Genomic DNA, 19,876 nt, shown 5'->3' on the forward strand with positions numbered 1-19,876 from the left:
GGAAAGCGAAAATTCGACTTCAGCTTATTGGGAGAATTTTTGGAAAATGTGGTTCATCTGCAAAGGAGACCGCGCATCGAACACTTGTGCGGCCCATTCTTGAGTACTGGTTGTGTGTTTGGTATCCTCACCACGTAGGATTAAAGGAAGGCATCGAAGCATCTCAGAGACGGGCTCCTAGATTTGTTATTTGTAGGTTCGATCAACAGCCAAATGTTACGGAGATGCTTTGAGAACTCAAATGGGAATCCCTGCACAGAAGGCGACGTTTTTCTCGAAGAGCACTGTTGAAAAAACTTAGAGGCCCGCCATTCGAAGGTGACTGCAGAACTATTCTACTGCCACCAACGAACATTTCGCGTAAGGATCACAAAAATAAGATAACAGAAACTAAACTCGTTCGGAGGCATATACATAGCCTTTTTTCCCTCGGTGTGTTTCGAAGTGGCACAGGAAAGGTAGCAACTAGGAGTGGTACAGGGTATCCGCCGCCACGCACCTTGCGGACTATGTATATAGATGTAGTTGCAGATCGCCACATCTGTTTTATCCCAGTATGGTTCAAATGTTTGAGTTGTTTCTCATCCATACAACAGTAAAACCCTCTGGAAGTCAGAACTGAGCTCTCTCACCAAGTGATTTCCTACCCTTGCTCTTCTTTTCTGTGGCTTACTGCCGTTGGTTCGTCCGTTCTACGGTACAATTTCCAGCCAAAGGAGCATGTTAATCACTTAGTTCGTTAGTTATATGTCCATAGATCATTTGAACGATTCTTTTATCGAAATGACTTGGAACGGGTCAATTTACGCGAATATATATACACAAAATTGAGCAGTAAGAATAATATGTGATGTTCGCCCATGGATATCATGTAGGTACCCTTTCGAGGAGAAGGCATTTTACCTGTGCCGTCACAATATCTATATTTGCTAATGAAGTTCGTCATTAATAATCCATCACTTAACATATTACTATCTTTAGTCCTTCTAATGCAACGACATTTTTTTTTCCTCTAGTGTTGTACGTATGCACATCACTCTTCCTCTCAAACTGTGGTGGATTATTAATGACGAAGTTCATTAGCGAATATAGATATTGTGGAGGCGCAGGTAAAATGCCTAGCTCCTCGAAGAGGTACCTACATGACAATTTTGTGCATCCAGTACTTTCTTTCTACGTGATGAGTTACCCCCCGACATTATTAAGTGGAAATATGCAAAATGTGTCAGGAGGTTGATACGTTTGTTTCCAAGATTACCAGTTATACGAAGAGCGAAAGTCGCTGAACTTAATTATTTGAGACGCTAAGTAATATGCTTCTTCCAGTTCAGGTTTTCATCAATATGTACACCCAAAAATTTGGAGCATTCTACCCTACTTACTGACTCTTGCTCGTATGCTTCATCAATAGTTGGTATGACTATTTGTTGTACAGAAGTGAATTAAGTGTGTGTGTTTTTTTTTTTTCAAAATTAAGTAGAGCCCATTTTCAGAGAACCACTTGTAATTGTTTAGAAAATATCATTTACAAACTCATCTCTAGCTTTATCTCTGAAAGGATTTGTTGTAACACTAGTATCGTCTGAAAAAAGTACGAATTTTGCTTGTTTGTTGTTAAGTGGAGGCCATTCATATACATGAGGAATAGGAGCGAGCCGAAAATTGAACCCTGTGGGATTCCCTTAGTGATTTTTTTTCCCCAGTCACTAAAATTTTCTAACTTCCCGCCACTACATTATTCAGCACAACTTTTTTCATTCTTCTTGTCAAGTATGATTCAAACCAGCTGTGCACCAAGTGATCAATTGCGCAAAACTTGAATTTTTCTTAGAGAGTATCATGATCTAAACAATCAACGCTTTGAAAAGATCACAAAAAATAACAAAGGGTAGTTTATTATTATTTAAGGCCTGTACTATTTGATGAATGAGTAAAAATAGCATTCTCAGTCGAGCAACCTTTCTGGAATCCAAATTGTGATATGCTAAATAAATTAAGTTTGTGAGTACTCTCGAGTACACTACTTTATCGAATATTTTGGAAAAACATGTCAGTAAGGAAACTGGACGATAATTGCTTAAGTCAGTCTTATCCCTTTCCTATGAAGTGATTTAATAACTGCACATTTTAACCTGCCTGTAAAAATTCCCTGTGCCTGTAATGCATTGTTTATATCATTAAGGACATTATTAAGCTGGAACGACTTTTCAGGAGTCTGTTTGCAATGCCGTCAACCCCTCAAGAGATTTCGTTTTTTAGAATTTTAGAATTTATTAATTTCATTGAAGGATGTTGGTACTACTTCTGGTTGCGTTGAGTGTTGTGGAATGATATTTTAATATATCCTCTTGCTTTTTCAACTTAACAATTTATTTCTATGTTTACTGATATATTTAAAAAGTCATTGTTAAAAGCAACTGCAACGTGTGAATTATCAGTCACAACATTGTCATTTAGTTTAATTGTTATGGAATCTTGTACACTGACTGCCTGTCCTGTCTCCCGTTTGAAGACGTCCCATATAATGTTAACTCTTGGCTTATACTAAGTCTCCTTGGTGCCAGTTTCTCTATCCGCGAAACAAATTCGCTAATAAACATTATGCAATAGTAATTTACAAGTCTAACTATGTCGTGCTTCTGGTAATGGGAGAGGTTCGCATCTACTCGCGTCTTTAGTGTAGGTGTTCCACCCTGCGCTGTCATTCTTCGGTAACTGATGTTCCCCATGCCCCAAGTTTACAGCCTAGTGTTTAAGAGCTTAAGAAGACTGCCAAGCCATTTGCCAACTAGCAGCTAATGGGGAGCTTTCAGAGAGGCCTCTTCAGGTAGAAGCGGTGTGCTTTCCTTTCTCAAAAACTGCCGGAACAAAATCGTATATGGTGCCTACACCAATCACTGGAAATGAACTCACATGCGAATAGTATCACACACGTATGAATCATTTCGTTCCTACGTTCACCAGCACACATGTGCGTAGAAGCAGCACAGATCTGCTAGAAATTAGTTATAGAAACTGATACATGAAACAAATCCCATTACATGGTGACGAAGTGGTATTTTAATATGAAAGCAAAAACAAAAAGTGCAGACGATTCGTCTCACAGAAACAATAAGTGACGGAGGTCATACATTAGTAGAAACTGTCGAGAAGAATAACATGTTTTATCTTAAATCCATTATTCCAGAAAAAATTAGAAATTTGACTTGAGGATGACCAAACAGAACAAATAAATTAAATTAATTGCAGTTTATCAAATAACAATATAATAGTACGAGATATGACAGTTCTGGACTTCTTTCGAATAACCAGTGGTCAGAGCCGTAAAAGAAGTTTTCATACCGTTAAACTGAGAAGACAAAGAAGGAACATACTTCCGCGGAACATATCAGAATCACTTCCGTTTTGTTAATGGATTTGTGTTTACCATTGATGCAGATAAGCTTCAGTAACTGCTGGAATAACGTAGAAGAAAAATTTGGAAGCTGGCCTGAAAATCACTTGCCGTAAGATTAAAATAATGTATAATTAAGTTGATCAAAAGAAAATGTGTTGCTTATAATGCCGGAATTCACAATGAATGCTGTTCATAGACAAGCATTTTGTGTGTCTTAAAGAATTTCCCTCAAGAATTTATACAACAGTACAAGAGAAAGGCCTGAGATATTACTACTAAGAATACTTTCCCAGTACGTCACTGAAAATCAAAATACTGATTATTAAGCAATTCCGTGAAGGCCGAGAGTAACGTTAAAAGACGCCAAACCTGAGCAAAAAATGTAAATAACTAAAATTAATGATTACTGTCAAAAGCTACAGATGACGTATTCGCCTAATTATCAGGTTACTGTCTATTAATATCGTGAGGAACAGTATTAATCAAGTCACTGAAGCGACTCCGAAGGTAACTGATCTACCAACCCACATCTCTTGGTCTCCCTCTACGATTTTTACCCTCCACGCTGCCCTCCAATACTAAATTGGTGATATCTTGATGCCTCAGAACATGTCCTACCAACCGATCCCTTCTTCTAGTCAAGTTGTGCCACAAACTTCTCTTCTCCCCAATCCTATTCAAAACCTCCTCATTAGTTACGTGATCTACCCACCTAATCTTCAACATTCTTCTGTAGCACCACATTTCGAAAGCTTCTATTCTCCTCTTGTCCAAACTATTTATTGTCCATGTTACACTTCCATACATGGCTACACTCCATACAAATTCTTTCAGAAATGACTTCCTGACACTTAAATCTATACTCAATGTTAACAAGTTTCTCTTCTTCAGAAACGCTTTCCTTGCCATTGCCAGTCTACATTTTTTATCCTCTTTGTTTCGAACATCATTAGTTATTTTGCTCCCCAAATAGCAAAACTCCTTTACTACTTTAAGTGTCTCATTTCCTAATCTAATTCCCTCAGCATCGCCCGACTTAATTCGACTACATTCCATTATCCTCGTTTTGCTTTTGTTGATGTTCATCTTATATCCTCCTTTCAAGACAATGTCCATTCCGTTCAACTGCTCTTCCAAGTCCTTTGCTGTCTCTGACAGAATTACAGTGTCATCAGCGAACCTCAAAGTTTTTATTTCTTCTCACTGGATTTTAATACCTACTCCGAATTTTTCTTTTGTTTCCTTTACTGCTTGCTCAATATACAGATTGAATAACATCGGGGAGAGGCTGCAACCCTGTCTCACTCCCTTCCCAACCACTGCTTCCCTTTCACTCTTATAATGTAAGTAGGCTGTTTATGGTTTCTTATTGGCAACGTTACGTAGCGCTCTGTATGAAAATCACTGGCTGTGCTGTGTGCAGTCTGTGGCTAGTTTACATTGTTGTCTGCCATTGTACTATTGGGCAGTTGGCTGTGAACAGCGCGTAGCGTTGCGCAGTTGGAGGTGAGCCGCCAGCAGTGGTGGATGTGGGGAGAGAAATGGCGGAGTTTTGAAATTTGTAAGATTGGATGTCATGAACTGCTATGTATATTATGATTTTTCAATACTATTAAGGTAAATACATTGTTTGTTCTCTATCAAAATCTTTCATTTGCTAACTATGCCTATCAGTAGTTAGTGCCTTCAGTAGTTTGAATCTTTTATTTAACTGGCAGTAGTGACGCTCGCTGTATTGCAGCAGTTCGAGTAACGAAGATTTTTGTGAGGTAAGTGATTTGTGAAAGGTTAATGTTAGTCAGGGCCATTCTTTTGTAGGGATTATTGAAAGTCAGATTGCGTTGCGCTAAAAAAATATTGTGTGTCAGTTTAAGCACAGTCATGTATAATTTTTCTAAGGGGACGTTATCTATCACAGAGACAGTCAGAGAAACAGACAATTTGGGAACCAAAATAATTATCAAGGGAGACAGAATAACTTTAGACGCAATGGTCCAGTGCGCAGTTACGATTCAGGGAGAAATTCTCCACCATGTGACCGACAAGAAAGAAACTATGGAATCTACCGACGTGACGACAGACGGTATGATCGTAACAACAGACCAGAATTTAAAAGGTGAATTTGTAGAAGTTAGACCTCCAAATCCCAGTAACGACACGCGGCAACAAAGAGACAGACAATGACTCGCACCGCAGGCAGACACGTGCGCCGGCTGGCTCCGAGAAAAATAACGTAGACGCTAACCTTGAGAAAAATTTTTGCATTCCTTACCGACGTACACCACATGATAATTGCGTTGAAGTTGAAACTCTGCGTACTAGGAAGAGCAAAGGTTTACACCACATTTCACATGTAAATCCGTTTATTGAAAGATATTCTGCTTTTTAACTTTGTCTTTGCCATATAACTTTTCACTTTACATTACTAGTATGCTTTGTCAGGCTAGAATCTGTTAACATGCAGCAATGTTTGAAGTTAAATATCCAGTCAAAAACCAAGAGAACTTATTTAAACAGAAATTACGAATGCATTGTTATTGTGAACACACGACACAGTGTTATTGTGTGTGTACATTCTTGCTTGTTAGTTGCATGATTACGTAACGACTATAAGGCTCACATACTTAGAACATATACTGCTAATGAGATTTTAATGCAACATTTTGGTTTACTTGAAAATACATTCTGGATTTAAAGTACTTTCTGTGAGATACCAGATGAGACAGTGGTTAGTTTATGTGACAGCTACACGACTATAACACGACGCTACTAATGTGTGACACAATTTACATTGTTGCTTTGCGGTGTATCTGTTTTATATCTGCACAGTTTTTCTGTATTATTCTCGAAAGTAAAACATGTTTTAGTGGTAACTTTTGTGGTATAGCTACAATGAGACTGCCTTTTCAGTAGCACAACAATACGTTACAGCAGAGTACTTTCTTCATCACGGCAATAAGCGTAATAACTAAGATATCTATACGCAAAGCTTTTCACTTTTGTTTACCATGAGGTAAGTACATTGACTTATGCAGAACTTAGCTTTCGGAGGACGATAACTACGACACTTCCACAGAGATTATCTTACAACAAGACGCACAGTTTAGCGCTACAGTACACGTATTTGAGTGATTAATTTTGTACTTAAAACATTTATTTTTAATGATATTTGAAGCACAATGATACAACGGTTTTCCGTGATACGTTTCATTCCATTGCTGTAATCTGTAACACCTGAGGGTATAATTACATTACTCCTCAGGGGGTACACGCCTACTTTATGTACCATGTAGTTGGCAAGCACAAGGAGCCATACCTAATATGGTATTTGCTTATACAACTTTACACATCGGTACCATATTTCTCTAACACATAAATTACACAGCATTTAACTAATAGACAAACATTTTTTTTACTACGTCAGTGACACATGTTTACGCAATTACAGAGTTGGATTACTTCACACTTACGAAATTGTATTTTGTGTGTACTTCGTGAACTGCTCATATTTTTTCAGAACCATTGTGATACTACGAGTGCTTTGAATGATGTATTTGGTATGGGATCATGATTTTTAAAGAACGTTTGAGGTAGATGACACTTTTGACATGAGCAAAGAATTTTTTTAGGTTTTGAAATTATTGAAGGAAGCTACGACGATTTTGAGATTTGGCTGCTGTTGCGGTATGTTTATGATCCATAAGCTGATGCTATATGAGGGATTTGATTATGCTATGTATTTATTATGATGAAATATTGAAGAAGTGTCGACGAATATGTATATGTGTAATAAGGTAAGGAATAATGAGTAGTGGTTAGGGACTCTGGTTTGTGAAAAAGGATGTTGGAAACCAAGAATCGTACTTTAAGAGTTATGAAATGTGTGTATATATGTGAATGTATCACTATACTGGCGAAATTTTTTTGGACACTGTTATACTTACAGGATTTTGTTTCTACACATTTGTAACGCAAATTCTCGACCTGTGAAATTTTTTTATGAGACTGTCACTGTAGTGCAAACTGGTGTCGTAAATATTTCGGTAAGAAAGTTAAGTGACCACCTGCACGTAATGCGTCGTGGGCACCCAGCTGCGCGACAGTCACCTGGAAAAAAAGCCATTAGTGTGTGCCTTTCAGAGGCACAGATGGAGAAAAAAAAGAGGCGGCCATTATCCTCGCTATTGACATTCCTTTGTAGAAATCATCGCAAATACGACACGCTCAAACTTGAAAACATATAATTATACTGTGGAGCTCTTAATTTATGATATTTACTAAAATGCCTAATGAAGTGATGAGAAACATTTCACAGCTATTGTCTTGCTAGTTGAGAGAAATGCCATATGGCTTGCTTTATGTATTTATTTACTCATTTTGTTTAGTATCTAGTTTCTAGCACTGCAGCATTGGTTAAAATAAAATTTAATAGATGTACTAATATAGTTATTTTATGCCTACAGATCCAGTCAATAATAACTTTATAATCTATTCCAAAAAAAATGAGGGAGCACAAAAAGACATTTTCCTTCACAGGAATTGCGTACATAATTTTTGTCAATGACTTGGTAACTTTCTTGCAGATTAAGTTTCTGTGATGCATCACTCCAGTGTTAAGATCTGACATAGGTATTAGACATGGCCATCTTTACTGTAATATTTTTTCTGCTTGAGCTTTGTCATGTTTAGATATAAGTTATTACATTTGCTGCTGCTCTTTGCCAGGCATAGTGCTACTAAATTTCACTTTACATTACTCTGTTAAGCCAGTTTTACTACTGATTTATTTTTCTTGTTTGCTGCTCATTGCCTTACATTAGTTGTAATATTGGTGCTTGCTTTGCCAGTTTGCATTTTTTTTCATTGCTGTTTGTATTAATTGTTTTGTGCTGCTGCATTGCCTCGTCCTTTAGTTTAGCATCTGAGCTCGGTAGATTTAAGTTAGCTTAAGAGGGGGTAGACTATATAAGAGAATGAGTTGCGATGAATTGGAAGAAATGCATTGAGAAGTTATACGAAAAAAGTACAGAAAGCAGGTATAGATACGACTTTTTGGGAATAATGATGAACGAAGGGAGATCTCCAAGAAAAAAAAGGTTTTGTTTGCAAAATACTGCAGTACCAAATGTTACACTGAAAACAAACCCTGTCCTTTCCTCCTGTGTTATCCCACTATGTGTTTGTGTACCCTTGTGTATTTGTTTTCTTCCTGTCTCTGTGTACAGTTTCATAGAATTTTTTTCTCTTCTAATACTAAGCTACATTCACTATGATGAGGAATACTGTTATCCTCAAATATAATTTGCATTAATAATATGTTATTTTCTTTGTAAAGATGTTTAGACATTCCAGAATGAGATTTTCACTCTGCAGCGGAGTGTGCGCTGATATGAAACTTCCTGTCAGATTAAAACAGTGTGCCCGACCGAGACTCGAACTCGGGACCTTCTGTAAAGTTTGGAAGGTGGGAGACGAGATACTGGCAGAAGTAAAGCTGTGAGACCGGGCGTGAGTCGTGCTTCGGTAGCTCAGATGGTTGAGCACATGCCCGCGAAAGGCAAAGGTCCCGAGTTCGAGTCTCGGTCGGGCACACAGTTTTAATCTGCCAGGAAGTTTCATGTTTAGACATTATTTATTCTGTTCTGTTTTAATGCCCATGTGTGAAGTTGATGTTTGTGTATGTACTCATGTCATAATTCCTGTAACACTGATGTATATGTTATTTCGATTCTTTTGTAATGCCTGTACTACAAATTTTATCTGTATTATTATGTCTTTAATGATGTATTTTGTACCTTTGTAATTGTATTCTTATGTTATAAAATTGTAATTGACACCAGTTCATCATATTATTAACATGTAAGTTCCATTTCACTGCACACGTTTATGTTGGTCATAGTATATGAACAATATGTGAGAAGTAGGGACTGTTAGTGTTTGCACATGTGTTAATAATTCAGCAAGGGACTGGATAACAGCATTGCTGGTTCTAAGGACAATTCCAGAAACTTTGTGAGTGCACAAGTGGTGGTTATGGACTTCCTATATTGTCCGCAAGACTCTTCGATGGTGATTGTGCACCAACACAGTCGCAGCAGATGGCTGCTGGCCATCTATACAAGGACTACAGTGGGTCTACACCTTTGATGATCCATCAATACCATTATTTCTACAAGGACTGCAGTGGTTCTGCACCTTTGGTGGCCCACCAATACCATATTCTCTACCAGGACCACAGTAGGTCTGCTCTGTGATGACCTACCTACCAATATTCTTCAAAACTTCGACTGACTCTGCGGTTTGTTTGCTCTGTTGTGGCCCATTACCTGTCTGCATGTCAAGAGTCAGCACTGTCTTTCCGTTGGAAGGACAACACTACTTCTTCAAGACTGCATGGAAATCCACTACTTCCGTGTGCATTGTCTTTTACTGCTCAGACTTTGAGAAAAGAAACGGCAGTTTTACTGTGATAAACGATCAGGACTGTCTTTATGGACTGCGAGAAAATTTTAGCTTTTGATCAACATTGTATCAATAAGTGTGTGCATTTGATTTCTTTGTTATTGTAATTGTGAAAAAAAAATTTAACAAATATGTATTGACCAGTGCCCAAAACAATTTGTAAAATTTTTTGTGGGGAGCATGGGGGCTATGTAAGTAGGCTGTTTATGTTTTCTTATTGGCAACGTTACGTAGCGCTCTGTATGAAAATCACTGGCTGTGCTGTGTGCAGTCTGTGGCTAGTTTGCATTGTTGTCTGCCATTGTACTGTTGGGCAGTTGGTTGTGAACAGCGCGTAGTGTTGCGCAGTTGGAGGTGAGCAGCCAGCAGTGGTGGATGTGGGGAGAGAAATGGCGGAGTTTTGAAATTTGTAAGACTGGATGTCATGAACTGCTATGTATATTATGATTTTTCAATACTATTAAGGTAAATACATTGTTTGTTCTCTATCAAAATCTTTCATTTGCTAACTATGCCTATCAGTAGTTAGTGCCTTCAGTAGTTTGAATCTTTTATTTAGCTGGCAGTAGTAGCGCTCGCTGTATTGCAGTAGTTCGAGTAACGAAGATTTTTGTGAGGTAAGTGATTGGTGAAAGGTATAGATTCATGTTAGTCAGGGCCATTCTTTTGTAGGGATTATTGAAAGTCAGATTGCGTTGCGCTAAAAAAATATTGTGTGTCAGTTTAAGCACAGTCATGTATAATTTTTATAAGGGGACGTTGCAATAACTGTCATCTGGTTTCTGTTCGCTCCCTGTATTTTACCCCTGCTACGTTTAGAATTTGAAAGAGAGTAGTCCAGTCAACATTTTCAAAAGCTTTCTCTAAGTCTACAAATGCTAGAAACGTAGGTTTGCCTACTCTACAATAGCCATTCGAAAAACGACGCCGCGGAATGGCGAGAATAATTGAAGTACAGCAAAAAATATACAGAGTTCACTTCTGTCCGGCCTGTTTAGCAAAACTCTTCCACCAAATTTTTTATGATTTTAATTACAAAACGTATTTTAAACAGAAAAACAAAAACACAAGTTTCCCACATATAACAGTACTAATATGTGTCTATCGGTATACCTTCATCTGACTCTTTAGACGGTTTTGAAGATACATGAGGGCAATGCATATATTAAGGGCTTATTTCAATAGTGGTACAAGTCCATTACCTCCACTTTTCTGTCTATAATGTTCTGAAATTAATGAGCCAAACGAACAGAAAGAAAGTTTCATATCCAGCAACAAGCCATATGCTTGAATATTTCTGGTACCTCAATTGCAGATTTTTCAGCGCTCATTTAACTTTAGGGTTCTTTATCTCAATATGAACAAAAACGGACTTTTACCACTATTGAAATAGGCCCTTCATATGTATTTGATGGCTAGCATATATAACGCTGTAATGTTCATTGTGCATAAGGCATTGAAATCGATGATAAAAATACTTTGCGATCGAGCCAGGAAATGTTTCTTTACATATTTCTAAATTGAAGTCCCCCTCCACGTTTTTCTGTATATGTGAAGACTGATCTCAGAAACTAGTGTAGGTATTTTGACGGTTTATTACCTGCACGCCAGAGAAGTAGTCCAGCCGTAGATACTAACTGCTACCCATACGAAGCCTGGGCGAATCACAAATATGAAAGTGCCAATTAACAACTAAACAGAACCAGTCGAAAAGTTTTTATGTTTGTGGAAGTTGAAAACACCAGCTGGACTGACACGAAAGGAAACGGAAGAGTAAACCTAACTTGGAAAGCTTTTCGTAAACTAATTAAAGTTTTCAAAATCAAGCTTACACTGAGTCTGAATAGGTAAGTTTACGAGTAGTGTATATTGTCAGTATTGATTTACACCGTTCGTGAGAAAAGTTTCGAATCTGATTTTAATCCTGGCGTAAAGCGACATCTACACAGTAAGTGCGGTGCCTGCTTGAATCACTGCTGTGAACAACAGGTGTGCATTCGATCAATCAATATGAGTAGGCAGTATTAAGTAGTGGACGTGCGCCCGTAGTGTGTCAACGTTGTTGTGTCCAAATCGCAATGGAGCATCATCTCTAAATCAGGCGTTCAAGACGCTGTCCAGAACGTTTTGAAGAAGAGAAAAGTGTGTACAAATATGGTCCCGCACGCTCCGGCTCTCAAAGGGAAACAACGACTCGTGACTTGACTGAAATGCAAACAGCGGACATATCTTTCCCGAAAAAAAGTATTAGGGTGAAGAGACTTGGTATTATCAATGTGAATCTACCACAAAACGACAGAGTGCAGAAAGTCACATTAAGGGTCAGTTTCACATGGTTGTATGAACGTAGTGAGGGGAAAATGTGCATAGCACCTAAAGCATAAAAACCACCATACAAACTTTTCTCTATTTTTCTATTCATCCAATCTCGAAACCTTTTGGAAAGATGGTGTACCGCAGTGTGATGTTTAATGCAAAAACTGTGTAAAAAGTGATGATTCCTTAGCGTGTCACGGAGAGATGAATGTTGGTGATTACCAGAGGAGGAGGGAAAACAAACAAATAGATGAGCGAACAGACTAAAAGTCGTAATTACGGATGCATGGAGAATAGCGTCGCCAACCAAACGAATGCTAGATGGACCGAGGACATTCTTTTCTGATTTCGGAGAATAATGAGTGAGTGAAAAGAAGCGTCTCTGTCTTCACAGTAATATGTCTTTCAGACACACATACATGCCTGGCGGAACAGGCACTGTCACTGATGATTACAGCTGTGGTAAACATTACGAAATAGGTCCGCATTCTGCGATTATGCCTTGACGTCAGTTGTTTGCGACACATGAAAATTTGTGTTTGACCGGGACTCGAACCCGGATTTCCTTCTTGCTGTGAGCGCTTGCCTTAGCCACTTCGGCTATCCGAGAACGGTCCTGGAGGCGTACTCGTACAGCCGATGTGGCTAGGGTGACTGCGGTAAACGGGAAATCCGGTTGCGGATCCCGGTCTGACACAAATTTTCATGTGTGGTCAACAGCTGACGTCAAGGCATAGTCACAGAATGCGGATCTATTTCGAAATGCAATTGCTCTGTAACGAGCAACCGGTGAGGACGTGTTCCTTGTACCAACATACTCTGTAATATCCCTGAACAACATCTGGAATTTTGTCGGTGGAATACGGTTTCACCCTGTACATAGTGGACAGCAGTGGCCCTATCACATAATACCATGAGGTATGCCAGACAGTATCTTCGCTTCACACGATGTCTCCCCGTTAAGAAGAACGACGTACTAGGTTCTACTCGCAAGAAAATCTTCAATATACTCGCATATCTGTTCGGATACTTTGTACGGATTTTTTGTTGTGCTATACGAGTAGTTTGGCTGATCTGGAGTATGTTTTGATGCCAAATATGCACATGTTTTTAAAAAAATGTGTCAAATCTTATGGGACTTAACTGCTAAGGTCATCAGTCCCTAACCTTATACACTACTTAACCTAAATTATCCTATGGACAAATACTTACACCCATGCCCGAGGGAGGACTCGAACCTCCGGCGGTTCCAGTCGCACAGTCCAGACTGCAGCGCCTCAGCTCGCTCGGCTAATCCCGCGCGGCACGTGTTTTAAAAGTTTCATGTTGTTTAGAGTATGTCGTGGCACAAATAATATTTGTGTTCTGTAATATTTGTTTATGTTAGTAGTGTGCTTCACTTTATGGCCCGCACAACAGTGTAAGGTAGTAAGAAGTCCTTGTGAGCATAAAAAAATTTCTCACTGTGAAAGCTGCGATAACGGCCGCGACTCTTGGCCCCTGTGGATGATCACCCACCCCATGATCAGAGCGCTGTCCCCGGTGACGCGCCGCCGCTGCTTACAGAACTAATGGCCAGGAAGAACCCCCCACCCGCTGTGCAGAGCGGTGGTTGTGCTTGGCCACACCCACTGCCTCCTCCGCAGCCTTCTCATGGCCCCCTGCGACGCGGCAGTACGCAGCCAGCACTCATATACCACCCTGCTGAAGGCGCTGCTCGCAGCGGTCGGCCCACTAAACTACACGCCCTGCTCAGAGTTGTTCTCTCTTGTTTCCAGAACTCTGCAATGCGGCTACCAAGATCCAGGCGCAGTTCAGAGGTCACATGGCCCGGAAGACAACTCCAAAGGAGAAAACCGCTGAGGACCTCAGCAAGGAGATGGAGAAACTAGACGCCAAGGTACGTGTTTCACCCCTATGTCCACCGCGCCAGACTAAAACACGGATCAATACGCTGCGTCTTTGTGCGTCTACTAGTCCGTAACAGGTAATTTCGTTACATATGCGAGTGCAGACTGTGAAAAAAAAAAAAAATACTTATTTCATTTCTTGGTCTGTGATACAGTTCTAAAGTAATTTTCTAATCGTTTAGTAGAGTGCCTACAGTTTTGGTTTCTTTTGGGAAACAAAGCTTGTAGAAAATCTATTTTCACTTAAACTGAAGGATGTAACAGAAATATTTGTCTATCCTTGCACTAGCTGGTTACAGGGACTTCGGCTGTCAAGTCTGAAATGGAAATTAACACCTGCAGCCGTCGCTTTTGCATTTCATTTATTTATGCTACCAGTTTCGGTGTTCCTTTACACCAGCTTCGGACCCCTTGACCACCGTAAATTGGAAGGTTCAAAATGGCTCTGAGCACTATGGGACTTAACTTCTGAGGTCATCAGTCCCCTAGAACTTAGAACTACTTAAACCTAACTAACCTAAGGACATCACACACATCCATGCCCGAGGCAGGATTCAAACCTGCGACCGTAGCGGTCGCGCAGCTCCAGACTGTAGCACCTAGAACCGCTCGGCCACTAGGGTCGACGAATTTTGAAGGAATCCAATCTCGTGTGCAATCATAACAGGAGCCAATATTAAATAATCGATGTCCGTAGATCTCTGGTTTGCAAGACACTACCCCTTCGTTTATCAACTGATGACTGTCAGGAGGACGGGCTCCTGTTACGATTGCACACGAGATTGGATTCCTCCCAGTTTACATTGGGCAAGGGCCTGAAGATGGTGTAATGAAACACTGAAACCGGTTTCGCAAATAAATTGCAGGCAAAAGGCACGACTGTAGGTGCTTTAATTTTCATTTCGAAGCGGAAAGTGTCAAACACGAGCACTCTGACTGAACACTACGGAACTGATGCTCGATATCTTGTCTACAAAGACAGCTTATTTTCAGTACAGAAAAGAGCCATTTCTACAGATGGAGAATGACGTGAGCACATCACTGGGTGAAGATCGCAACACAACTTGCCGGGAGACTGGCGCATGCAACTTACCTTTCGGACTTTCAGAAAGGTCGGTTCATATTCATAAAATACATGGGAGCATCACAATGACAGATTCGCAGACAGTTGGCCGTTGTACAATGACTGCAGAACGGGTTTTGACAAGAAGGATCCAGGACAACTGTGTGGCAAGAAAACAGGCCTATGCCACGAGAAGATCGTAGAATTTTTTGACTGGTTCTGATGAACTGATGATTTATATTCTCTAAACTCAGGGAGTGTTTACAGAGAGTCATCACGAAGCGTCGGGAAAATACTAGTGGAAGTTCGACTGATATCTTGGGCTGTGATGCGTAGTTCACCGTTGAGACTGTTAAACAGACAACAGACGTTCCCATAATATAGAGCCAGGGTCAACTGAGACATTGATTGGCATTCTATGGTATTCAGCGATAACTCTCGATTCTCTTTCTGGTGGTCGATTCGATACCAATGTGTCCGTAGACTGCCCAGTGAGAGTGAAACTTCCTGGCAGATTAAAACTGTGTGCCCGACCGAGACTCGAATTCGGGACCTTTGCCTTTCGCGGGCAAGTGCTCTACCATCTGAGCTACCGAAGCACGACTCACGCCCGGTACTCACTGCTTTACTTCTGCCAGTACCTCGTCTCCTACCTTCCAAACTTTACAGAAGCTCTCCTGCGAAACTTGCAGAACTAGCACTCCTGAAAGAAAGGATATTGCGGAGACATGGCTCAGCCACAGCCTGGGGGATGTTTCCAGAATGAGATTTTGACTCTGCAGCGGAGTGTGCGCTGATATGAAACTTCCTGGTCGGGCACACAGTTTTAATCTGCCAGGAAGTTTCATATCAGCGCACACTCCGCTGCAGAGTGAAAATCTCATTCTGCCCAGTGAAAGGTTGTGAGCAGCTCGGTCGAACCTTTCCAACTACTAGAATCATGGTGCAGATTGCTACTGGACTGGTAACTGTTGAAGGGAGGTTGACGCTCGCCATTATGTGGCTGGAATGATACAGTCCTGCTGTCATAGTACAAACTAGCATATTCCAGAAAGATAATGCAAGACTCCACAATTCTGTTCAGACGAAAATCGACTTGAGAAACGGGCGAATTCTTAAGCTGCCCCCTGTTCCTCTGATTTTTCAACCATAGATCATGACTCGGATGTAAAGGGAATACGTATATTTTAATTATTTTAATAAATACAGCAACCAGCCCTTTTCAATGTACGTTTGTTTACACCAGTAGGTATTTCGGGCTTTCACTCATCTTCATTTTGCTTAATACAAAATGGCTCTGAGCACTATGCGACTCAACTTCTGAGGTCATCAGTCGCCTAGAACTTAGAACTAATTAAACCGAACTAACCTAAGGACATCACACACATCCATGCCCGAGGCAGGATTCGAACCTGCGACCGTAGCGGTCACGCGGTTCCAGACTGAAGCGCCTTTAACCGCACGGCCACACCGGCCGGCCAGCTTAATACATTTTTGAATCTTGTGTAAGTACATCGTCAGCACTTTGAATGCTGCTGCTGGCCTGTGCAAAATTAACAATACCTTTTTTAGCAACTACAGTTCGCGAGTTGTTATTTACGATACGTTACTGGTTAGGTGAAGACATAGAAAATTACCGGCCCATTTCCCTGCTGCCACCATTTTCAAAAATAATATAAGCAACTATGAAAGACAGATTAATGAATTACCTGAATAAATACAATCTTTTCAGCGAATCACAGTTTGGTTTCCGAGGTGGCAAAAATACGGAGTCAGCCATAGTATAATTTACAAAAGTTGTACTTGATGCTTTTCACAAAGATGAGTGTGTCACAGGCATATTTTTGGGTCTTCCTAAGGCCTTTGATGCAGTCGACCACAAGATTATATTAAATAAATTAGAAGAATTAGGAATAAGAGGGGTAATTAACGACTGGTTTCGATAATACCTAGCAGACAGGGTACAAAGAGCACAGATAACACACACTTCAAATAGATCTAAACATTTAGTAAAACACTTATCAAAACCATATCAGCGCACACTCGGCTGCAGAGTGAAAATCCCTTTCTGGAAACATCCTCCAGGCTGTGGCTAAGCCATGTCTCCGCAATATACTTTCTTTCAGGAGTTCTAGTTCTGCAGGTTCGCGGGAGAGCTTCTGTAAAGTTTGGAAGGTAGGAGACGAGGCAGTGGCAGATGTAAAGCTGTGAGGACGGGGTGTGAGTCGTGCTTGGGTAGCTCAGATGGTAGAATACTTGCCCGCGAGAGGCAAAGGTCCCGACTTCGAGTCTCGGTCCGGCACACAGTTTTAATATGCCAGGAAGTTTAAGAACCAAAATACATTAATATAGGGGTCCCACAAGGCAGCATATTAGGACCAATACTGTTCCTGATATACACCAATGACTTTCCGAGTAGTGTTACTCATGGTGAAAAACTTCTCTTCGCTAATGGCAGCAATATTACAGTCACTGAGAAAACAAGAGAACTCCTTGCACAGAAAGCAAAGCAAACGAAGCTCTCAAGGAAATTTACAATTGGTCAAAAAGCAATAAAGTGACATTGATCATAAAGAAAATTACTTTGTAAATTATAGATTGCAGCGACCAGTCGTCCTTTTTTAATTTTTTTGTGCAGATCTATATTTCGGCTAGAAGCTAGCCGAAATCTAGATCTGCACAATAAAATTTAAAAAGGACGACTGATCGCTGCAATCTATAATTTACAAGTCAATATAATAGTCGCTGAGTGTAACAGCTTTCTTAATAGAAGGTAACTTGACGGAGAAAATTAATGCCATGAAGATAGAGTGCGTAACAAATGCTAAATTTCTGGGAATGAATACTGATTCTCAATTGAAGTGGTGTGAACACACAAAGGTACTTGCAAACAGAATGTCATCAGCATGTTATGCCCTTAGAGTCCTATCATCAGTGTGTAACATGCAGTGTCTTTTAGTTACGTACTATTCATATGTACACTCAGTTCTTAGCTATGGCAGTCTTTTTTGGAGAACAAATGCATCAAATATGAACACAATTTTCAAACTCCAGAAAAGAGCCACAAGAATAATAACCAAAAATAGTAGTCTAGCTCATTGTAAAGATCTGTTCAAAACACTGGGGATTTTAACTGCTCTTTGTGAATACATTTACCAGTCAGTTGTACACATCAAAAATAACATTGGTAATTACTGCACAAATAGCTCTGTCCATGACCATGGAACAAGAGCTAGACTCAACTTACATTTACCAAGAAAAAATAGACATAAAACTCAAAACAGCATTTTCTACCAAGGAATAGAACTGTACAAAAATCACAAAACGAGATTAAAGAAATTGCAAAAATAGACTTATTTAAAAAGTCAGCTAAAAGGTACCTGTTATGCAATATATTTGATACATTGAAGGATTACTTAGACAAAACAGATAAGGAGTTTGTTTAAAAAAAGTTATACAAATAAATAATAATAATGATTATAAAACCTGCAACATTCCACACAACACCTTCACACTGTGTTTCTTTCCTTCCTTTTTCATTTTCTAGACAAACTTACCCCCAAGCTACGAATAGCACAATACTAACACCTCTTCCTCTTTCTGAACTCAACATTCTATACCAGGAGTATATCTAATGATTGTCTCTAACTACAAGTCTATGTGTATACAAATTAGTTTATTTTAAATTGGTCTAGGCTTGTATATACTTTGACATGTCCTATATCCTTGTGAAAAGAGATCTGTGGATGAATAGAGCTGCTGCTGCTACTACTACTACTACTACTACTACTACTACTACTTACTCCGCCTGTTGTTATTCCAATTTTTACCTTTGTAGATGTGAAACAAACACTTTCTCATTTGTATGTTGCACGAAAACGCGCAGTATCCTCCATGTTGCCGACTGTCATCTTCGTTTGCATCGGAAAATTATATCTATGGTCAAAGCTTTATTTTACTTACATGTTAAACAATTTCAGTTTTTCACTTTTTAGTCGTACAGAAGTTTAAACTAGAATAGTACTTTCAGAGCACGTAAATGAAATATAATTTTGAGAACAGATATAATTTTCCGACGTTAACAAAGATGTTAGTCAACGACATGGCGGATACTGCGCTGTTTATGTGGAAAATACGAGTAAAAAGCTTTTTGTGACACATCTGTGACCGCGAAAATCAGAATAACAAGCAGAGTAGAAAGTGAGAACACCTAACCAATAATATCTCGTAAATATATAACTCGCGAAGAGTAGTAGCTAAACAAAATTATTAATTTTGCACAGGCCAGCTGTAGCATCCAAACTGCTCTCAATGATTTTTACTTAATGAAGATTCAAATGTGTTACGCCAACTGAATAACATCTTCGTACTTAATGCAGCTAATGCCAAAAACATTCGGCAGTTGTGAATAAATTTCACAAGTTTAGTACCGGTGCAAGATCGTCATCAACGTCTGTTTCTTCAAACACTGTTAAAAATAGGTCTCAGAATTACAAGCTTCTACGGGAAAAATGATGATCCTAATACTAACGCTGAATACGTTTGTCTCCCTGAAACCCTGTGACGGTAATCTAAGTAAAAATTGCGAGAGATAGGGTCGTAGTAAGACATGTGGAGGTTTGGGTTGGTCCTGGAAGTGTGCTCGGATGGCCGAAGTGGCCAAAGCGACCACTCGCTACAAGCGGAAAATCCGGCTTCGGATCGCGGTCCGGCACAAATTTTTCGTTT

General features: G+C 39.7%; 1 protein-coding gene across 2 annotated transcripts in view; it reads left to right on the forward strand.

Moving 5' to 3' along the window:
• Positions 1-19,876, forward strand: part of LOC124774989 (neuromodulin) — a 732,616-nt gene that overhangs the window by 651,370 nt on the left and 61,370 nt on the right. For both annotated transcript variants that reach the window (XM_047249737.1, XM_047249736.1), the window contains exon 3: positions 13,954-14,075. In XM_047249737.1, coding sequence (XP_047105693.1) covers positions 13,954-14,075 — 122 coding nt within the window. The remainder of the gene's footprint in view (positions 1-13,953; positions 14,076-19,876) is intronic.

This window comes from Schistocerca piceifrons, chromosome 2 (genome assembly GCF_021461385.2).
Source record: "Schistocerca piceifrons isolate TAMUIC-IGC-003096 chromosome 2, iqSchPice1.1, whole genome shotgun sequence".
NCBI lineage: Eukaryota > Metazoa > Arthropoda > Insecta > Orthoptera > Acrididae > Schistocerca > Schistocerca piceifrons.